General features: G+C 42.2%; 1 protein-coding gene across 1 annotated transcript in view; it reads right to left on the bottom strand.

Annotated features, from left to right (window-relative positions):
- Window positions 1–15,231, bottom strand: part of LOC101846779 — a 66,718-nt gene that overhangs the window by 40,670 nt on the left and 10,817 nt on the right. Inside the window, exons 2-4 of the mRNA XM_005089216.3 lie at window positions 2,768–2,868; window positions 1,919–2,069; window positions 987–1,132 (exon numbers count right to left, since the gene is read on the bottom strand). Of these exons, the coding sequence (XP_005089273.2) occupies window positions 987–1,132; window positions 1,919–2,069; window positions 2,768–2,868 (398 nt within the window). The remainder of the gene's footprint in view (window positions 1–986; window positions 1,133–1,918; window positions 2,070–2,767; window positions 2,869–15,231) is intronic.

The raw sequence follows: 15,231 nt of genomic DNA, 5'->3' as shown, positions 1-15,231 counted from the left end.
TATATGCATAAAAGACAGAACATGCTTGGACACAGGTCAACAAAATTTCAGTTCATCACATTCAGCAAAATAAGATTAGTTAGAATGTGAGCAGTCAACTAAAAAAAAAAGAAAGAAAGAATAAACAGACTTTGGTTTTAATATATACAGTAGAAACTTTCCCAGACGGCCACCCGTTGTAGAAGAGAAAAATAATTGTCTTACACAGGAGGACGTCTTGAACAGTATTAATATTATTACAAGAAAGAAAAAAACACAAAGGCGGGGGGAAGGTGGCATGAAGATGATTGTCTTGGACAGGAGGCCGTTAGAGCAGTTTAGCTGGGTAAAAGTAAATATTAAAAAGGTCACCGGATTCATCTTCTTGGATATAATAAATCAAGTTGCAACAGTGAATGAATTTTTTTCTTGGAACAATAGTGTTCAGTGATGTCTGAATCAACAAAAACAAGATATTATACAGGCTGCAAACTCTCCGACTATTGCTATACACAGTGCCATACCATGACAAACAGTATGGCAAGGAGTTTTCAAGATAGTCTCTCTAAAAGGGACCTTTGAGGAAGGAATAGAGGTGGGGTGTATTCGTTATTTTTGCATCCTCAAAGTCATTTTATACATGTAGGCTCTACACGTATTTTAACACACTCCACCATTCTCAACCAGCATGACTATGACTATAATATCATCAGCCAGCTGTTCAGATGACTTAAGCCCAACATTCTGAGTTTTTTTTTCTATTATAGTTCTGTGGTATTGGCTGCATGTGCCAAATAGACATTTTGTCAAAACCCATACTCTGAGTGTTGAAAAAGGTAAAAAAAAAAAAAAGATACAATAAATTAAGTTCAATTACAAAAAGAATGAAACAGGTTTTTTTCTCTCTCTCTCCTCAAAAGTTTTGCTGTCTGCTTTCTTAAAACATTTTTACCGTTTGCTGATGAAACACTTAAAAGCAACAGAAGGTCAAATGAAATGTAACTCACCCAATTTGTTGTAAGCCAAACGTTTAACTTGAAGACCCTCCTTGGCAATACGTGATTTCTCATAGGACTGTACGTGTAAAAATCCAAGCTGATCACTGAGGGTCTGGGTGCTCCGGCCATCATCTTTCAATTCTGCTCTCTTTTTGCTGAAACGGTTTAAGTAAAATTATTGAAATTATGTTTGATGCCTTAAAAGCAAGATATCACAACTTTTATGCGAAATGATTGATGCAGAAGTAAAAGAGTTGAAAAAGTGATCATTTTCGAATGGAAATATACTCTTTGTTTTAGTTTTATATAAATAGAGAGAGAGTTTTACAGCACTTGAAGTGAGTAGCTCGTACAAGTGCCAGGGGTTAGAGGAGTTACTAGAGAGTAACATACAAAGAAAAGAAGGAGAGACTAAAGATGACAGATGTTGCAGAGCAAAGTAGGGGACAGCCACACCAGAGCACCTGCCAACCACCCACAACCATGAATCAGCATGCACTCTAAACTAAATAGCATAAAAAATACTGTAGGCTATCGTTTTGGTCTATTAACATCATTAGAATAAACATTTGGCAGGAATTATACTTGCTGAAAAATTTTCAAGCAAACAATTCAAGTGGGTGGTTGGTGGATGCTCTAGTATGGTTTGCTCCTCTTTTCTTATGAAACGTCTGTCGTCCTGATCTCTTTGCATTCTTTACTTTGAATGTTGTTACTCTCTACTAACACCTCTAATCTTCAGCACTCATATGATCGTATTGTATTGGCAGTGCTGAAAAACGTACTAATATCAAACTAAACCATTTATGCAGTTAGAGTGGAACATTGTCCAAATGCAGTTACTAGAGTACATACTCCAATATACATTTTACTTAGTTTTTGGAAAAGCCTCTTATGTATTTAAATGTTTTAACAACCAACATAACAAAAGTTACACAGACCTGTATCGGGCCTCTATGTCTGCATTATGCACCATAGAAATTCCAACCATTTCCCATTCTTTGCTGAAATTAATGTCCAAGCAGCACTTGTTTAGGTCTTTGAGCAAATTCTGCACATCCCTGTTCTTCAAGTCAAGAGGCTGTAAGTTGTCTGAAGGAATACAACAAAAAAAGAAATGCCATGAAACCCAAGCGGCAAAGAGAAATTTAAACATTTATCAGTGGCACAGTTTAAGATGATGAACAGGTATAAATAACAAGGTTTCAGTGTTGACAAAAATAAACACATTCCAGCATCCACACAGCCAAAAGATTTTCGGGTCCTGAATTGTTTCTTATACCGTAAAAGTATATATTTCTTAGTTTATAAAACACATAGAGGGCCTACATAGAAATTCAAAACAAAAAGACATCACGTCGATTTCCTTATGTGCATGCCAGACGGTAGTACGTCCTTACAGTGGACTTGACATTTTAAAAAACTGATTAAAATGTTTTCATTATCATACAGAACAGATACAGTTTTTTTACATGGCCTGACCATATTCGGAAGAATAGAAAACTGATAGCATGGTTACAGTCAGGCAGTAGACTTGGCATAAAAAAACTAAAAAACATAGTTTCATTATCATACAGAACAGATACAGCTTTTAACATACCCTGATCATATTTGAAACAGGATAGAAGACTGATAAAATGGTTACAGTCACACTCTTCTTATTTTTGGCCATACTTTTGTGATCTTTTGACATCAGCATGATGATTAAGTCCAACCTGCTGTACAACATCATAAAGTTATCTATTTTTGGAACACAAAGCACACTAATAAAAAAAATGGCGAGTGGTCACCTTTGTACGTGTTCTTCTTCAGCTTAGGGATGTTGAAGCTTGAGCTTCCGCGTCCACTATCCGCCATCTTGGATGCGAAGTCGTCACTGGAGATGGTCAACCTGCAAAGACAAATGAAAACAAACAAACTGAATTCAAAATAGTCAAACTTAATTGAAAAATCTCCAAAACAATAAAAGCTCAAGAACACTCCCCCCCAGAATTTGAACCTAAGTCATCGGTACCATAGTCCATTCAGTGTGCTATAGTAGTAGTATCAGCGCGCCTGCCTTCAGAGTAAGGTCCATGACATTCTTAAGGTTACGTAACAATGTATAGCATCATTTCTCGTCCTGATCTAAGCGATCTGATCATGCAAATCAAATCCATTTGACCACTGGGTATCTCTTTTCATACCCAGCAAGTGCACAATGCTAATCATAACCATTAGATTCGACTTGGGCTAGCAAGATTTTCCTTCATGATTGACACAATTTGACCGAATTCGACTAAATTCGACGGTGACCTTCAAAAATCAAATTTTAATGCGTTTATTTTTCAAGGTCCCGACCTGAATCGGTCATATAGTACCAAAATGGTAGCTTTAGCCCAGTAGCGGCATCTGGTAGGTCAGAGCTACCTTTTCACTTTTTCAAAAAGTGTAACCAGTAGATCTCACATCAGGTCCTACCACGCAATATTGAAATAGATCGAGTATATTGTGTATCTTAAGCTGCAAGCAAAACGCCAAGTTTATTTATCACTCACACCACTGCGCACTCAAAAGGACTAGATCTACTCACGACTAAAACGTGACAAGATAGTTAAGTGTGCTCTGCTTGCACTGCACCAGTTCACGGGACAAGCGACCAAGAAAAACACCACCGTAACCTGGTATTGACCTCAGTTTGTGTTTAAAACATAGGTGTTTTTACTCCCCCATCGACACAATATAGACTGGGCTGAGAGGGATACAAATACAAAATCCCACCAGAAAGATCGAGATACTCGACAAAAATGTATCCAAATTCGGGAAATGAACTCGGGTCTTCTGCGGGCGACAGAGAAGCTCCCGCGCGGATGCTGTACCATAGATGTTGGTTTATTATACATTTTTTTTGTGTCGGACGAGACATCTTGACAATGAAAAATATTGTCAGCTTTGCAGAGTAGGCCTATGTATATGGAGAAATATGGGGAAGAAATGGTATAAGTTTAACGCCCCAATCAACACTACATATTAGGTTGTATTTAGAGGTCACGGAACCTCCATGTTTACCGTCCATCTAAAAAAGGACTGAGCCAATTTAGGAAAATCGTGGAAAGTGCCTTTCCCAGGGACACAATGAAGGAGTAGGACCGAGCTAGAATACAAAACATTGTCAGCTTTGCCAAGTATACATGTTAAAGTTAAATATAAACGGAAAATAGAATCTGTACCCATGAGCACGGGCGGGTCATTACACGTCAACCACTGAGCTAGAGATGACACCTCCAGGATACCAGCTATTGAGGTGTCTGTTCGTGCTCTGCACAAGGTGGCAGAACCAACCGAATTACATTATATATATATTTACTTACCCCATGTCATAAATTTATCACGCCAATTGATAAAGTGATAGATCTAAATGTAGGCAATAGTGTTCCGGAGAGTCATAAAGTCACTTCCCACAGAAAACTCAGCTTTGCTCTACTGGGATGCGCACATCTTGGGACTGATGAAGAGGGGAGGGAACCTGGGACACTATACATGTATTTATCATACGTTATGAGATGCAATTAGATCAATTTCAGGTCACACTCGTGCCACAACGAGGAAGATTTGGATTTGATATTGATATTCCGAGCTTTGAGTTTGAGTAAAATTAAGTTCATGTACAGGCCTATCGGGTGTGTGTGTGGGGGGAGGGGGGGGGAGGAGAGGGGTGAATTGGAACGCAACGCGGCCTATTAGCTCGTACAATGTACGTGTTCAACGAATCACTGGAGAAATGTCTCTCAGAATATATGATCTAATCTCTATACATTAATGTAGATCTAGGCCTAGAGCATGGACTGTTTTAGAACAATAAGAAAAAGGGGGGGGGGGAGGCCAGGGTTAGGTGGAGCGCTTGCGCCAATTGCACCAATGGCGTCACGCCCCTGAATTATGTTCGTGCACATCAAAGGCTACAACTACAGCGAATCAGTCTTCCTGTTTTGTTCCTCCACCCCTCATTCAACGCCTTTGACTTTGAAGTCATAACAGCGATTGGCCACGTTTCACCAGAGAGTTTACAGTTACTGTAAACCCTCTCTGGTTTCACCGCAATATCGGCAAAAGGGACCCCCCCCCCCCTCCAAAAAAACCCTACCTAAGAGAGGTCACTAAAAATATCGAGGAAATAAGGTGGTTGCATCCCTTCTCATATGCACGGTTTCGCGTAAACGCACGGTCGTGTAGGCTTAGGTTATGAGCCCTCCCTAGCATTACAGTATGACTATGTCTACATGTACCAAGTAAGTTGGGCTAAACCTGCGAAGAGAGAGAGGGGGGGGGAGAGAGAGAGAGAGAGAGAGAGAGAGAGAGAGAGAGAGAGAGAGAGAGAGAGAGAGGGGGGGGGGGGGTGAACAACGTTCTCTAGGACTCACTTTTCTTTCTTTTTTGTATGTAGACAAATGTACGTATGGAACCTTGTCATCGAATATAATATCATTTTCTTCGATACCACCATTGCGAACGTTGGAGACGAGTTAGAGAGTAAATGTGTACACATAAATAATACATGTGCCGTAGTTTAATCTGACAACTGGACTGGCTGAACGAGATGAGAGGAAAGGCAAAAGATTCAAAATGTAGCTCACGTATCACTTACTGTAGCGTTAATTCAAACACAACAATCTTGGGTACCACGTTCTGAGTACGCTACGATTACGATACACACTCACACGTCTTCCAAGTCCCCCCACTCCCCACAAACCACCACCTCTCGCATGCTGGCAGGCCAGACGATTGACCGCGAAAACTGTTATATATATATATAGATCTAGTCTGGTGACCCTTGAACTTGCATAGGTTGATGACCTCTCTACTCTACCACATGTATAGCATAAAGGGCGATAGTAGATTGTAATTGTATCACTTACGTCACTGGAGTGTGGTAGATCTAATGAGGAGAGCCAGCGATCGCCTTAGACACATACACGATGTATTATCATAATTCATAAATAACGGTAATTCAATTCGACGGCAGTCGCGTGAATACCCGTCCAAATTAGTGCGGTACAATGAAATGTTACTCATTATTACTGTTACATAAATTGTCCCGTTGTATTGTCGCCTCGTGAGTCAGCGCCCTTCCTCTTTTTTTTTTTAGATCACAGCATGCGAAGAGAGTGGGCCTTAGTAGGACAATTCCCTGCCCTTTAAAACACACACACACACACACACACACACACACACACACACACACACACACACACACACACACACACAGAAACAATGTAAGTCTAAACGATGATGAAACCAACACACGAGTTGGCGTGGCAAGTAAAATTTTGATCCAATTGTCCAACTTAGATCAAGTCTTCCTTGCTCTCACTTGAAAATTATTCGGTACATATAGAAATTTGCAGGCCTACTCCTACATGACGAAAAGATTTCTGGGACCCATTGATTACATTGCGGTATTTCACGTTCATGCTAGACTGGGACTGAGAATGTATGGGACTAATTACAAGAGCATTCGCATGCTTGTTATTACTGTTATACATATATATATATATATATATATATATATATAGTATGGAGTATACAAAAAATAGAGAGACCTTCTATCTCTATACCGGTATTTTAAAAAAGCGTTCGCTTATCCCCGATGGAACCAAGATAAAGGGAAGAACCAGGGAAGCAACGTTTTATACAGTGGAAACCATATCATATATAACAGGCCCGGTGACATTGACAACAGGGGTCCGGTAATAACGGATTTTTTAAATCCCCGTTTTTTTCCCACTTTTTGTCTCTACACATGTATTAAAAGTTATTGGCAATAACAGGGCCTCATCGGAGCCCATTCGGTTACATAGCAAGAACAAAGGCTCGTTTAAGTGTTTTAATTTTTATTTTAAGTCAGTGTTTTACGTCACTTGCAACACAATGAGGTAATATAAGTGCCAAAGACTGGAGGTGTTACATGAGAGTATAGAGTAACAAACACAAAAATGAAGGAGAGATTTATATAAGGACGATAGATAGTTTAGGAAAGAGGAAGCAAACCACAACAGAGCACCCGCCAACCGCCCACACAAAGGCACGTTGACAATGTGTAAGCAAGAGAGAGAGAGAGAGAGAGAGAGAGAGAGAGAGAGAGAGAGAGAGAGAGAGTGTGTGTAACGCAGAGGTGAAGCAAGTCCACGCAAGCCACGCCACTGCAAGCACACGCAGCAGGTGAAGCGAGAGAGGGCTGCCCGAAGCCTAGCTACACGCAAGCGTAATGCATCATACGCAGGGTACTTCTGGCATGGGGAACTACCCATGAATAAATACAGCAGGATTAGTCCACAAATGCTTACTTCCCTTGCATGTCTGATTTAACAGGGATCCGATATAACAGGACTTTTTCTCTGGTCCCACCATCCCTGTTATATCAGGTTTCCACTGTACAGCACCCCCCCCCCTCCCCAATCCCCTCCGTGTGTGTTGCAAGTTTTTACACTGTACATGTATTGTTTTACAGTAGAACACGGCTATAGCGGGACTTTTGGTTTCCGAAGAAAAATCCCGCTGTAGGCGACTTCCCCCAATTGGAGAATGCAAAGGGGAAATAATCGGAATTAAAATAATAAAAAATTCCACAGGATTATCTCCGTTCAATAAAATTTGCGCTTTAGTTTAGTCTTCCTTTTCTTGTCAACTTCGTTGATTATCTCGGCTTTTAATTCGAGTGAGAAGCATTTCCTGTTGTCTTTGTTGGAAGCCATCTTTCCCTTGGTCTCGTCGTTTGTGCTGTCTATCGTACCGGTAGGCCTACTGTAGAACTAGTGAAGTGGGTGCGTATACAATGTAGGCCTATGATGAGCACCAACAAACGCAATTCAATGAATCAAGAATCACATACCACACGCTCTCCTTCTTCTTTTGCTTTTAGGCCTGGCTTAGGCCTAGGGCTATGGCCTGTACGCTCTCAGTCATACTGAACGACTAAGCTACGGCACACCACTTTTGGAGTGGCTCACGTAACGCGTCTCTCCGCACCATCTCTCACTGCCGCCTGCCCCACCTCATTCATCGCTGGACTGGTCAATCACAACGCTGCACCGCTGACTGCCTGTTTGGAACCCATCTACTGCCCTCTACCTTCCCCCTTCCCCCCAGCTAGAGCTCGCTCGATCTCTCCCGTTGTATCCGAGTTCGGGTCATTCCTTGCACCGCTAAACCCGAGCACAGTTAATAAAGCTTACGGGATTCCGACAAGGTCGCGCTGTAGGGATGGTCCCGCTGTAGCGAGAGCCGCTATAGTCATGTTCTACTGTAATTGTACATTCATAATAATGTATTTTGTGATACACTCGATACTGCGCAGAACCTTAGGGTAGTTGAAAATTCTGCAAAGAGGGTTGGTCACATTCGAACAGACCAGACACTTTCAATACAAATACAATACAGACAGTAAGCAACTGGTACATGCATGTCAGTAGAAACCATATACAACAGGCCCGGTAATAACAGGGTTTTTTTTAAATTCCCGTTTTTTTTTTCCTACTCTTTGTCCCTATTAAAAGTTATCGGCAATAACAGGGCTTCATCAGCAGAGCCTAATCCGTTAGATCTAGAGCAAGGACAAAGGCTTGTTAACAATGCGTGAAAAGTGAGAGAGAGAGAGAGAGAGAGAGAGAGAGAGAGAGAGAGAGAGAGAGAGAGAGAGAGAGAGAGTGTAACGCCCTGAGCCTAGCTACACGCACGCTTACATGCCATGCGCAGGGTATTTGTGGCAAGGGAAATTACCCATGAATAAATACAGCTGAATTAGTCCAGAAATGCTTACTTCCCTTGCATTTCTGATTTAATAGGGAATCTGATACAATACTTTTCCTCTGGTCGCACAATCCCTGTTAACAATGTAATCAGTTTGGTAAAATACGCAACAGCAATACAGTGGAGTCTACTTATAACGAGTCCTGAAGTAACGAGAAGCCTGTTATAAAGACATTATTTTAAAACCCCGTTTTTTTTCTTCTTTATCTGTGTAAATAAAATACTGCTATAACGCAATCAGCTAAACACGCGAGTCGGTTATAGCGGAATATTGCGGCTGCTGTGCACAGCGCCAGTTGAGAAACATGTTGGTGATCAAGTGAAACAAAGAATGAGAGAGCCCATGTGTGCCAACGATGAAGGCCGGGGCGAATGAGTGGGGAGGGAGTGGCATGCACACACAAGCAGTTGTGAAGCAGAACGCATTGCCTGATACTGATAGTGGTAGGCCAGCCTAGTCTAGATTATTTAGGCGTATCATGACTCTCCCTTCTCCAATGCGGGGAGGGAGATGCCACAGTGCTGTGATGGGTCATGGAGCGAATGTGTGACGTGCGCAAACAGACGCGGGAACGCACCACGGGGTGTGGTGAGGTGGGGTAAAACACAGCGGGCGAGTTAGCCTACAGAACTTTCTTTCTGATAGCCAACGCTACAGAACTTTCTTTCTGATAGCCAACGCTAACGCTAGAGAAAGAAACCTGGTTCAATTTTGGATCAAGTAAGACCTAGAGGTCCTGTTGAACAAAGCCATCATCAGAGGAGATAACAAAAAGAAATAAACAGAACATCAAACTCATAGATTATGCCTACTTTATTATTTCCTTTGAATTTATTACTGGAACCGTTACAACGAGAATCCTGCCCTAACGGACATTTTGTACCGGTCCCCTCCCTCTCGTTATAACAGGATTCCACTGTATATAGAAGAACAGTCCGTTTCTCCCTCCTGGAAAGCGCCATGTTTTTTTCTCCTCCAAGTGTGGCATCAATTTGCCGTACAGTAACCGCGGGCTCTACCGTAAACACTGCAGAGCAGGAAGTTGTCAATGGCAGCTGGCGGACGGCAACTTGCCGGGTTTAGCGAGAACTAAGCCTAAGTCATTGACTGGACGCATCAACTACCGGAAAAGGTACATAAAAGCAACAATCTTTGTCCTTCTACAGTGGAATCCTGTTATAACGAGACGTAGGGGACCGGTGCGAAATGTCCGTTATACCAGGATTCTCATTATAAGGAATCTAGTAATAAATTCAATGGAAATAATAAAGTAGGTACCGCAAACTGGCCGTGCGCCCCCATGGCGCACTGTCACGGAGACCAAAACCCACATTTTTACTCTCCTAAAACACTGTGTGATCATGCATACACACAGACACTTGATATATCAGAAGAAAGAAGAGCTTTTCCTCTTTTTAGTGGTATTTTTTTACTTGAATCAACGATTCTTTTGAAAGCAAAATCTTGCGGGAAAAAAGACAACACTATGGAGGTTTTCACTGTCGCGGCAGCGCGTTTCGTGTATTGATTTTTCGAGTGACCTCGGTTGAACAGGAACGGGGAGCGTATGGTATTAAATACTGCAATCTGATTCGTCGATATTTCAAGACAAGAAGGCGTTCTTTCCGGTGATATATTTCTAAAGACTGTCCTTTGAGAATTAATAGACGAGATTTGTGTGTGAAAACTTTCGGTGTTGTTTTTTTTATGGAACCAGTGATCGGACTGACTACGGAAATATATCGGCAGAAAGCCCATTCATTCTTCTTCAAGAATAACACAGCCATTATACGCAAATAAACACCGGAAACTCCCCGTTGGCTCGCAAGCAGGGCACATCGCCCCGGTTTCGTGTAAATTCTCTCTTCTTCCCTTCAGCGCGACCCGGCGCGCAGCCGATAAGTCGGATAAGCCGGCGGTCGCGAGTGGGGATTATAATCTCCCCTTGTATTTCTTGCCGTTTTGGTCAAAAAGCCATGTTTACGTCAATAAATTTCCACCTTCTGGTTATATAATAGCCCTGAAAAAAATGAGCTTGTTTTCTATGTTCATAGGTGTGCCTACAAGTTTTTGTGAATGTCCGTTCAAATTTAAGAATGTTGTGACATCTCAAAGTATAGACATTTCGCAATTAAAAAACTGTAACATTTTTCTGCAACTTCAGATGTTCATAACTTTGTTAAAAATGAAGCTATGTGTATAAATTTGGTATCAAAATGCTCAGAATGGTAAATTCTATAAGGTAGTGCAGTTAACTATGAAATCAGAGGACTTTGAAATTTCAGTTTGTGGTACCTAAATAAAGTAGGCCTAATCTATCAGTTTGGTGTTCTGTTTATTTCTTTTTGTTATCTACCCTGATGATGACATTGTCCAACATGACTTCTAGGCCTTACTTGATCAAAAATTGAATCGGGTTTCTTTCTCAAGCGATGTTCACAGCACGACGTTGGCGATCAGAAAGAACTGTGTTGTCCCCCACCCCACCACACTCCGATGCGTGTTTCGTCTGCTTGCGCACGTTACTACACATTCACTCCATCCATCACAGCATTGTGGCCTCTCCATCCCCGCATCGGAGAAGTGAGGGCATGGGTTAGATAATCTAGACTAGGCTGGCCTATCACACGATGCGTTCTGCTTGTCTGCGCTCACCACACCTTCCCCACTCATTCGCTCCGGCCTTCATTGTTAGCAAACGTGGGCCCTCCTATTCTTTGTTACGCTCAAGGAGTTCATGTAAGTAAGGTCCTAGGTTTCGCTAGATCACCAACAAGTTTCTCAACTGGCGAGGTTTATATGTTATAACTGGCCTGTGCGCTGTGCACAGCAGCAGCAATATTCCGCTATACTATAACCGACTCCAGTGTTTGTCCAATTGCGCTATAGTAGTATTTTATTTACAAAGATAAAGAAGGGAAAAAACGGGGTTTTAGAATAGTGTCTTAATAACAGACTTCTCGTTGTTTCAGGACTCGTTATGAATGGACTCCACTGTATTATAATAAAAATGTTACACATCATACCCCAACATGTGCTTTATTTCTCAATGTAATCACCATCCCGCCGGATGCATTTTTCCCATCGCTGGATCAGGGAGAAGATACCCTCCCTGAAGAATTTTTCGTCAAGGGATTTCAACCGATCTTTCACGGCTTCCACGAGGTGTTCGTCGTCAGTGAATCGCTGTCCAGAAAAATGGCGTTTCAATGGTCTAAAAAGGTGCTAATCTGACTGGGCCAAGTCAGGACTGTGAGGGGTGTGTGGCAAAACTTCCAAGCCGAACCTTTGGATCCAGTCTTTCGTAGCGTTTGCGGTGTTAGGCGTTGCGTTGTCATGCTGCAAAAAAAAAAAATTACCCCGCAGGACAACCGGTCTGGTCTTTTTCGGCGCAACCACCCCTCTCAACTTATCAAGAGTCTGGCAGTATCTGTTACATGTACTACTGTTAGCATTAACAATTTGTCCTGGTTCCAGAATGTCAAGAAGTCACCCTTCGCATCCCTGAAAACCGTGGCCATGAGTTTCTTCACCGATGGCTGAACTTTAATTTTTTTTCGGAGGATTTGAAGACGTGTGCTTCCAAACCATTGAATCCATCTTCGTCTGAGGCGTCATGTGGTGTATCCAAGTCTAATCACCTGTAATAATGCTTCTCAGGAATGTTTCATCGTATTGTTGGAGGTCTCCAGATGCGTTCATGACTCCCATGACAGCTTGGCGACAACAATTCAACAAAGCCTGAAGCACTTCAACATGCTGCGTCTTGTGGTCAGCTGTCAGCTCTTTTGGGACCCATCGAGCAGAGACCTTTTGATAGTGCAGCTCATCAAACAGTAGGTCTACTCTATCATGGACAGTCGACTTTGAAATGTTTAGCGACTTGGAAATTTCGCGAATGGTTAGATCTAGGCGCCTGTCTGTTTGAATGAGTTAATTAACACGACTCTTGTTGTCCTCAGTCTCGGCAGAAAAACAAGGTTCCGGGTGAACTTTGTCATTGACATTATCTGTATGCCCGGCTTTGAACGTACTTCACCGCTCATATGTACCTGTGACTTTGCCATTACTTTCTCCCCGTAAACTGACTTTATTTTAGTGTGTATAATTTCTATAGGTCCTGTTTGAGACCTTTTGCTGCCAGAAACCGAATGACAGACCTCACTTCTACCCTTGACCAATTTTCCAAGGGGGTAGAGCTAGCCATCTTTGGAGAACTGATGTGTTCGTTTGGTTTGTGCGATGCTCATGGTGCTCAATCGGGAAATTCCTAAATGATTGTAGTTTTACAAGTGCGCGTTTACAGAATGTGAAATATTGAATAGTTTTCAAATTACAGCCAAATTCCAGTTTTCCATGGGACAGCCCTGGTGCATCCGGAATTCCCCCCCTCCTTCTCCAGTACATCACATGTGAACACATACACAATCAACTTAAGCCTATTGTGTGTCACATGACAGAGGACCAATTTGCCATCAACGTTGGCTGCTGTCTTGCTTCATTTGCTTGTTCCTGCTGTCTTGTCCGTTTGTTTTTGTATTATGTCGATGGTAGGACCACTGTTAGAGCCGAGCATGTCAGTCCAAATGCCAGAATGTTACATGTAAAAGAACTTTTGTAAGAGATTGGACTTGAGGATATTTAATTCAGTGAAACTCGGATTATAAAGAACTCGGATTCAACAAAATAAACAGATTCCCCGTTTGTTCTATTCACTACAATTACAATGTACACTACAATTGTCAAAATAACACGGATTCAACGAATACAAATTAATGAGCGAACTAGGATTCAACGAAGTCGCTTGCAGGGCAAACGGTCCTAGTTGATATAGCCTTCGAGCATTTTTCTCCCAAAGTGAACCTTAGCCGATTCTACTTTATACTTTATTCCAAAAGACCATCGATGGCACCAGCATTGTGGATCATTACAGCCTATTGCCTACGTATCTTATGCGACCGATCAGAAACCTTCTTTCATTCACACCAGCACACGCGTTGTTGACACGCCGGTAAGACGTATGACGAACCTTAGCGGGCGTTTGCCGGGGTCGAGAGAGGTCGGACGGGCGACCAACACACATGAGATGAAACTGTTACATTACATACATGTACATGTAGGCCTACTACGTTACTCTGTGTGTGTGCCGGAAGTTGTGAAAGCTAAGAATCGTCGTAGAAATCGAGTCTGAATTTGAACCCAATTATTTTACTTTCGGCTTTCGGTTAAGCTACCGGTACTGATGTGATTTCTTCCGGGGAGTCCATGATTTCTTCCGGAAGGTCTGGCCCCTAGACAATTACCTGATTACTTCCGGTGAGTCCGACATCAAGGCAATTACCACATTACTTCCGGCGAGTCTATGACTACTTCCGCAGAGTCTGGAACCTAGACAATTATCTGATTACTTCCGGCAAGCAGAGACTACTTCCACTGAGTCCCGAATCTAGGTAATTACTGAGCTACTTCCGGCGAATCCATGACCGCTTCTGATGAGTCCAGCACCTGGCAGCTACAGTAGTTTCCGCCTAGACGCACGTCATACAAAGGCACAATCCGCTCAAACGCACGTTTTTGTTGTATAATTAACATGTCTATGGCGGTTTTTTTTTTTTTTAAACTATTTAGACGTACAAATGCACAGTCACTTCCTCTAAACGCACGCTCCGATCCGCGAAACACGTCGACGGGTAAAGCTTGACAAAGGTAATTTTTTGCTACAACCAGCACAGCGTGCAAAAACAAGTACCCCAAAGGCAAGTTTAGACAACCAGCTCTACTAAATTAATTGGTGAGACTGTTCCCTCACGCAGAAGAAAGATAGTGATGTACCGATGTACCGATAGGCCTACAGCGGTTACACTACGGTACTATTTACCAACCAACAGTCCACGGACACACATAGATTACTAGAACTGTGAAATGTCTTTTGATTGGTCATTTGGAATGCGTCTAATGTCCCCATTGGTGTTTGTACACCGTACCCTTGACGTTACGATAAATCGGCCTTTAAAGATTAGTCAAGTGATCAGCAACACTCGACGAAGAACTTATCGGAACGTACCCTACTTGTTCAACCAATCTCAACCACTGGATTAAAGTCTCCCAGACTACCTGATATCATCCTAATCTATGCTTTTATTTTTACGGAGTGGCAATTATAGAGTGATAACAGGTAGAAAGTACGCTAGTCAGGAGTGGTCGCTTGGAACCCACGTGGCTGAGTACTGAGTGCTCCTCCCTGACATGACAATCATCACCAACAGTTTCCTCTTATAATCTGTTCCCGACATTAGTCACAGTTAGTGCACATCAGTACAGAAAGTCAATCTTTTTGTGGTCTTTACTAACACTCATTCAGCGCTTTTGAAGACACAACCGAGGACGCAGAACACTTTTTACAGTAAAATTATTACAGAACAGTCATGTTTCATCGATTCATAGCTTTATTGGGGGAAGCAAGCCCCC

This window comes from Aplysia californica, unplaced genomic scaffold (assembly GCF_000002075.1).
Source record: "Aplysia californica isolate F4 #8 unplaced genomic scaffold, AplCal3.0 scaffold00004, whole genome shotgun sequence".
Lineage (NCBI taxonomy): Eukaryota > Metazoa > Mollusca > Gastropoda > Aplysiida > Aplysiidae > Aplysia > Aplysia californica.
This window is presented reverse-complemented; position numbering and strand designations above follow the sequence as displayed.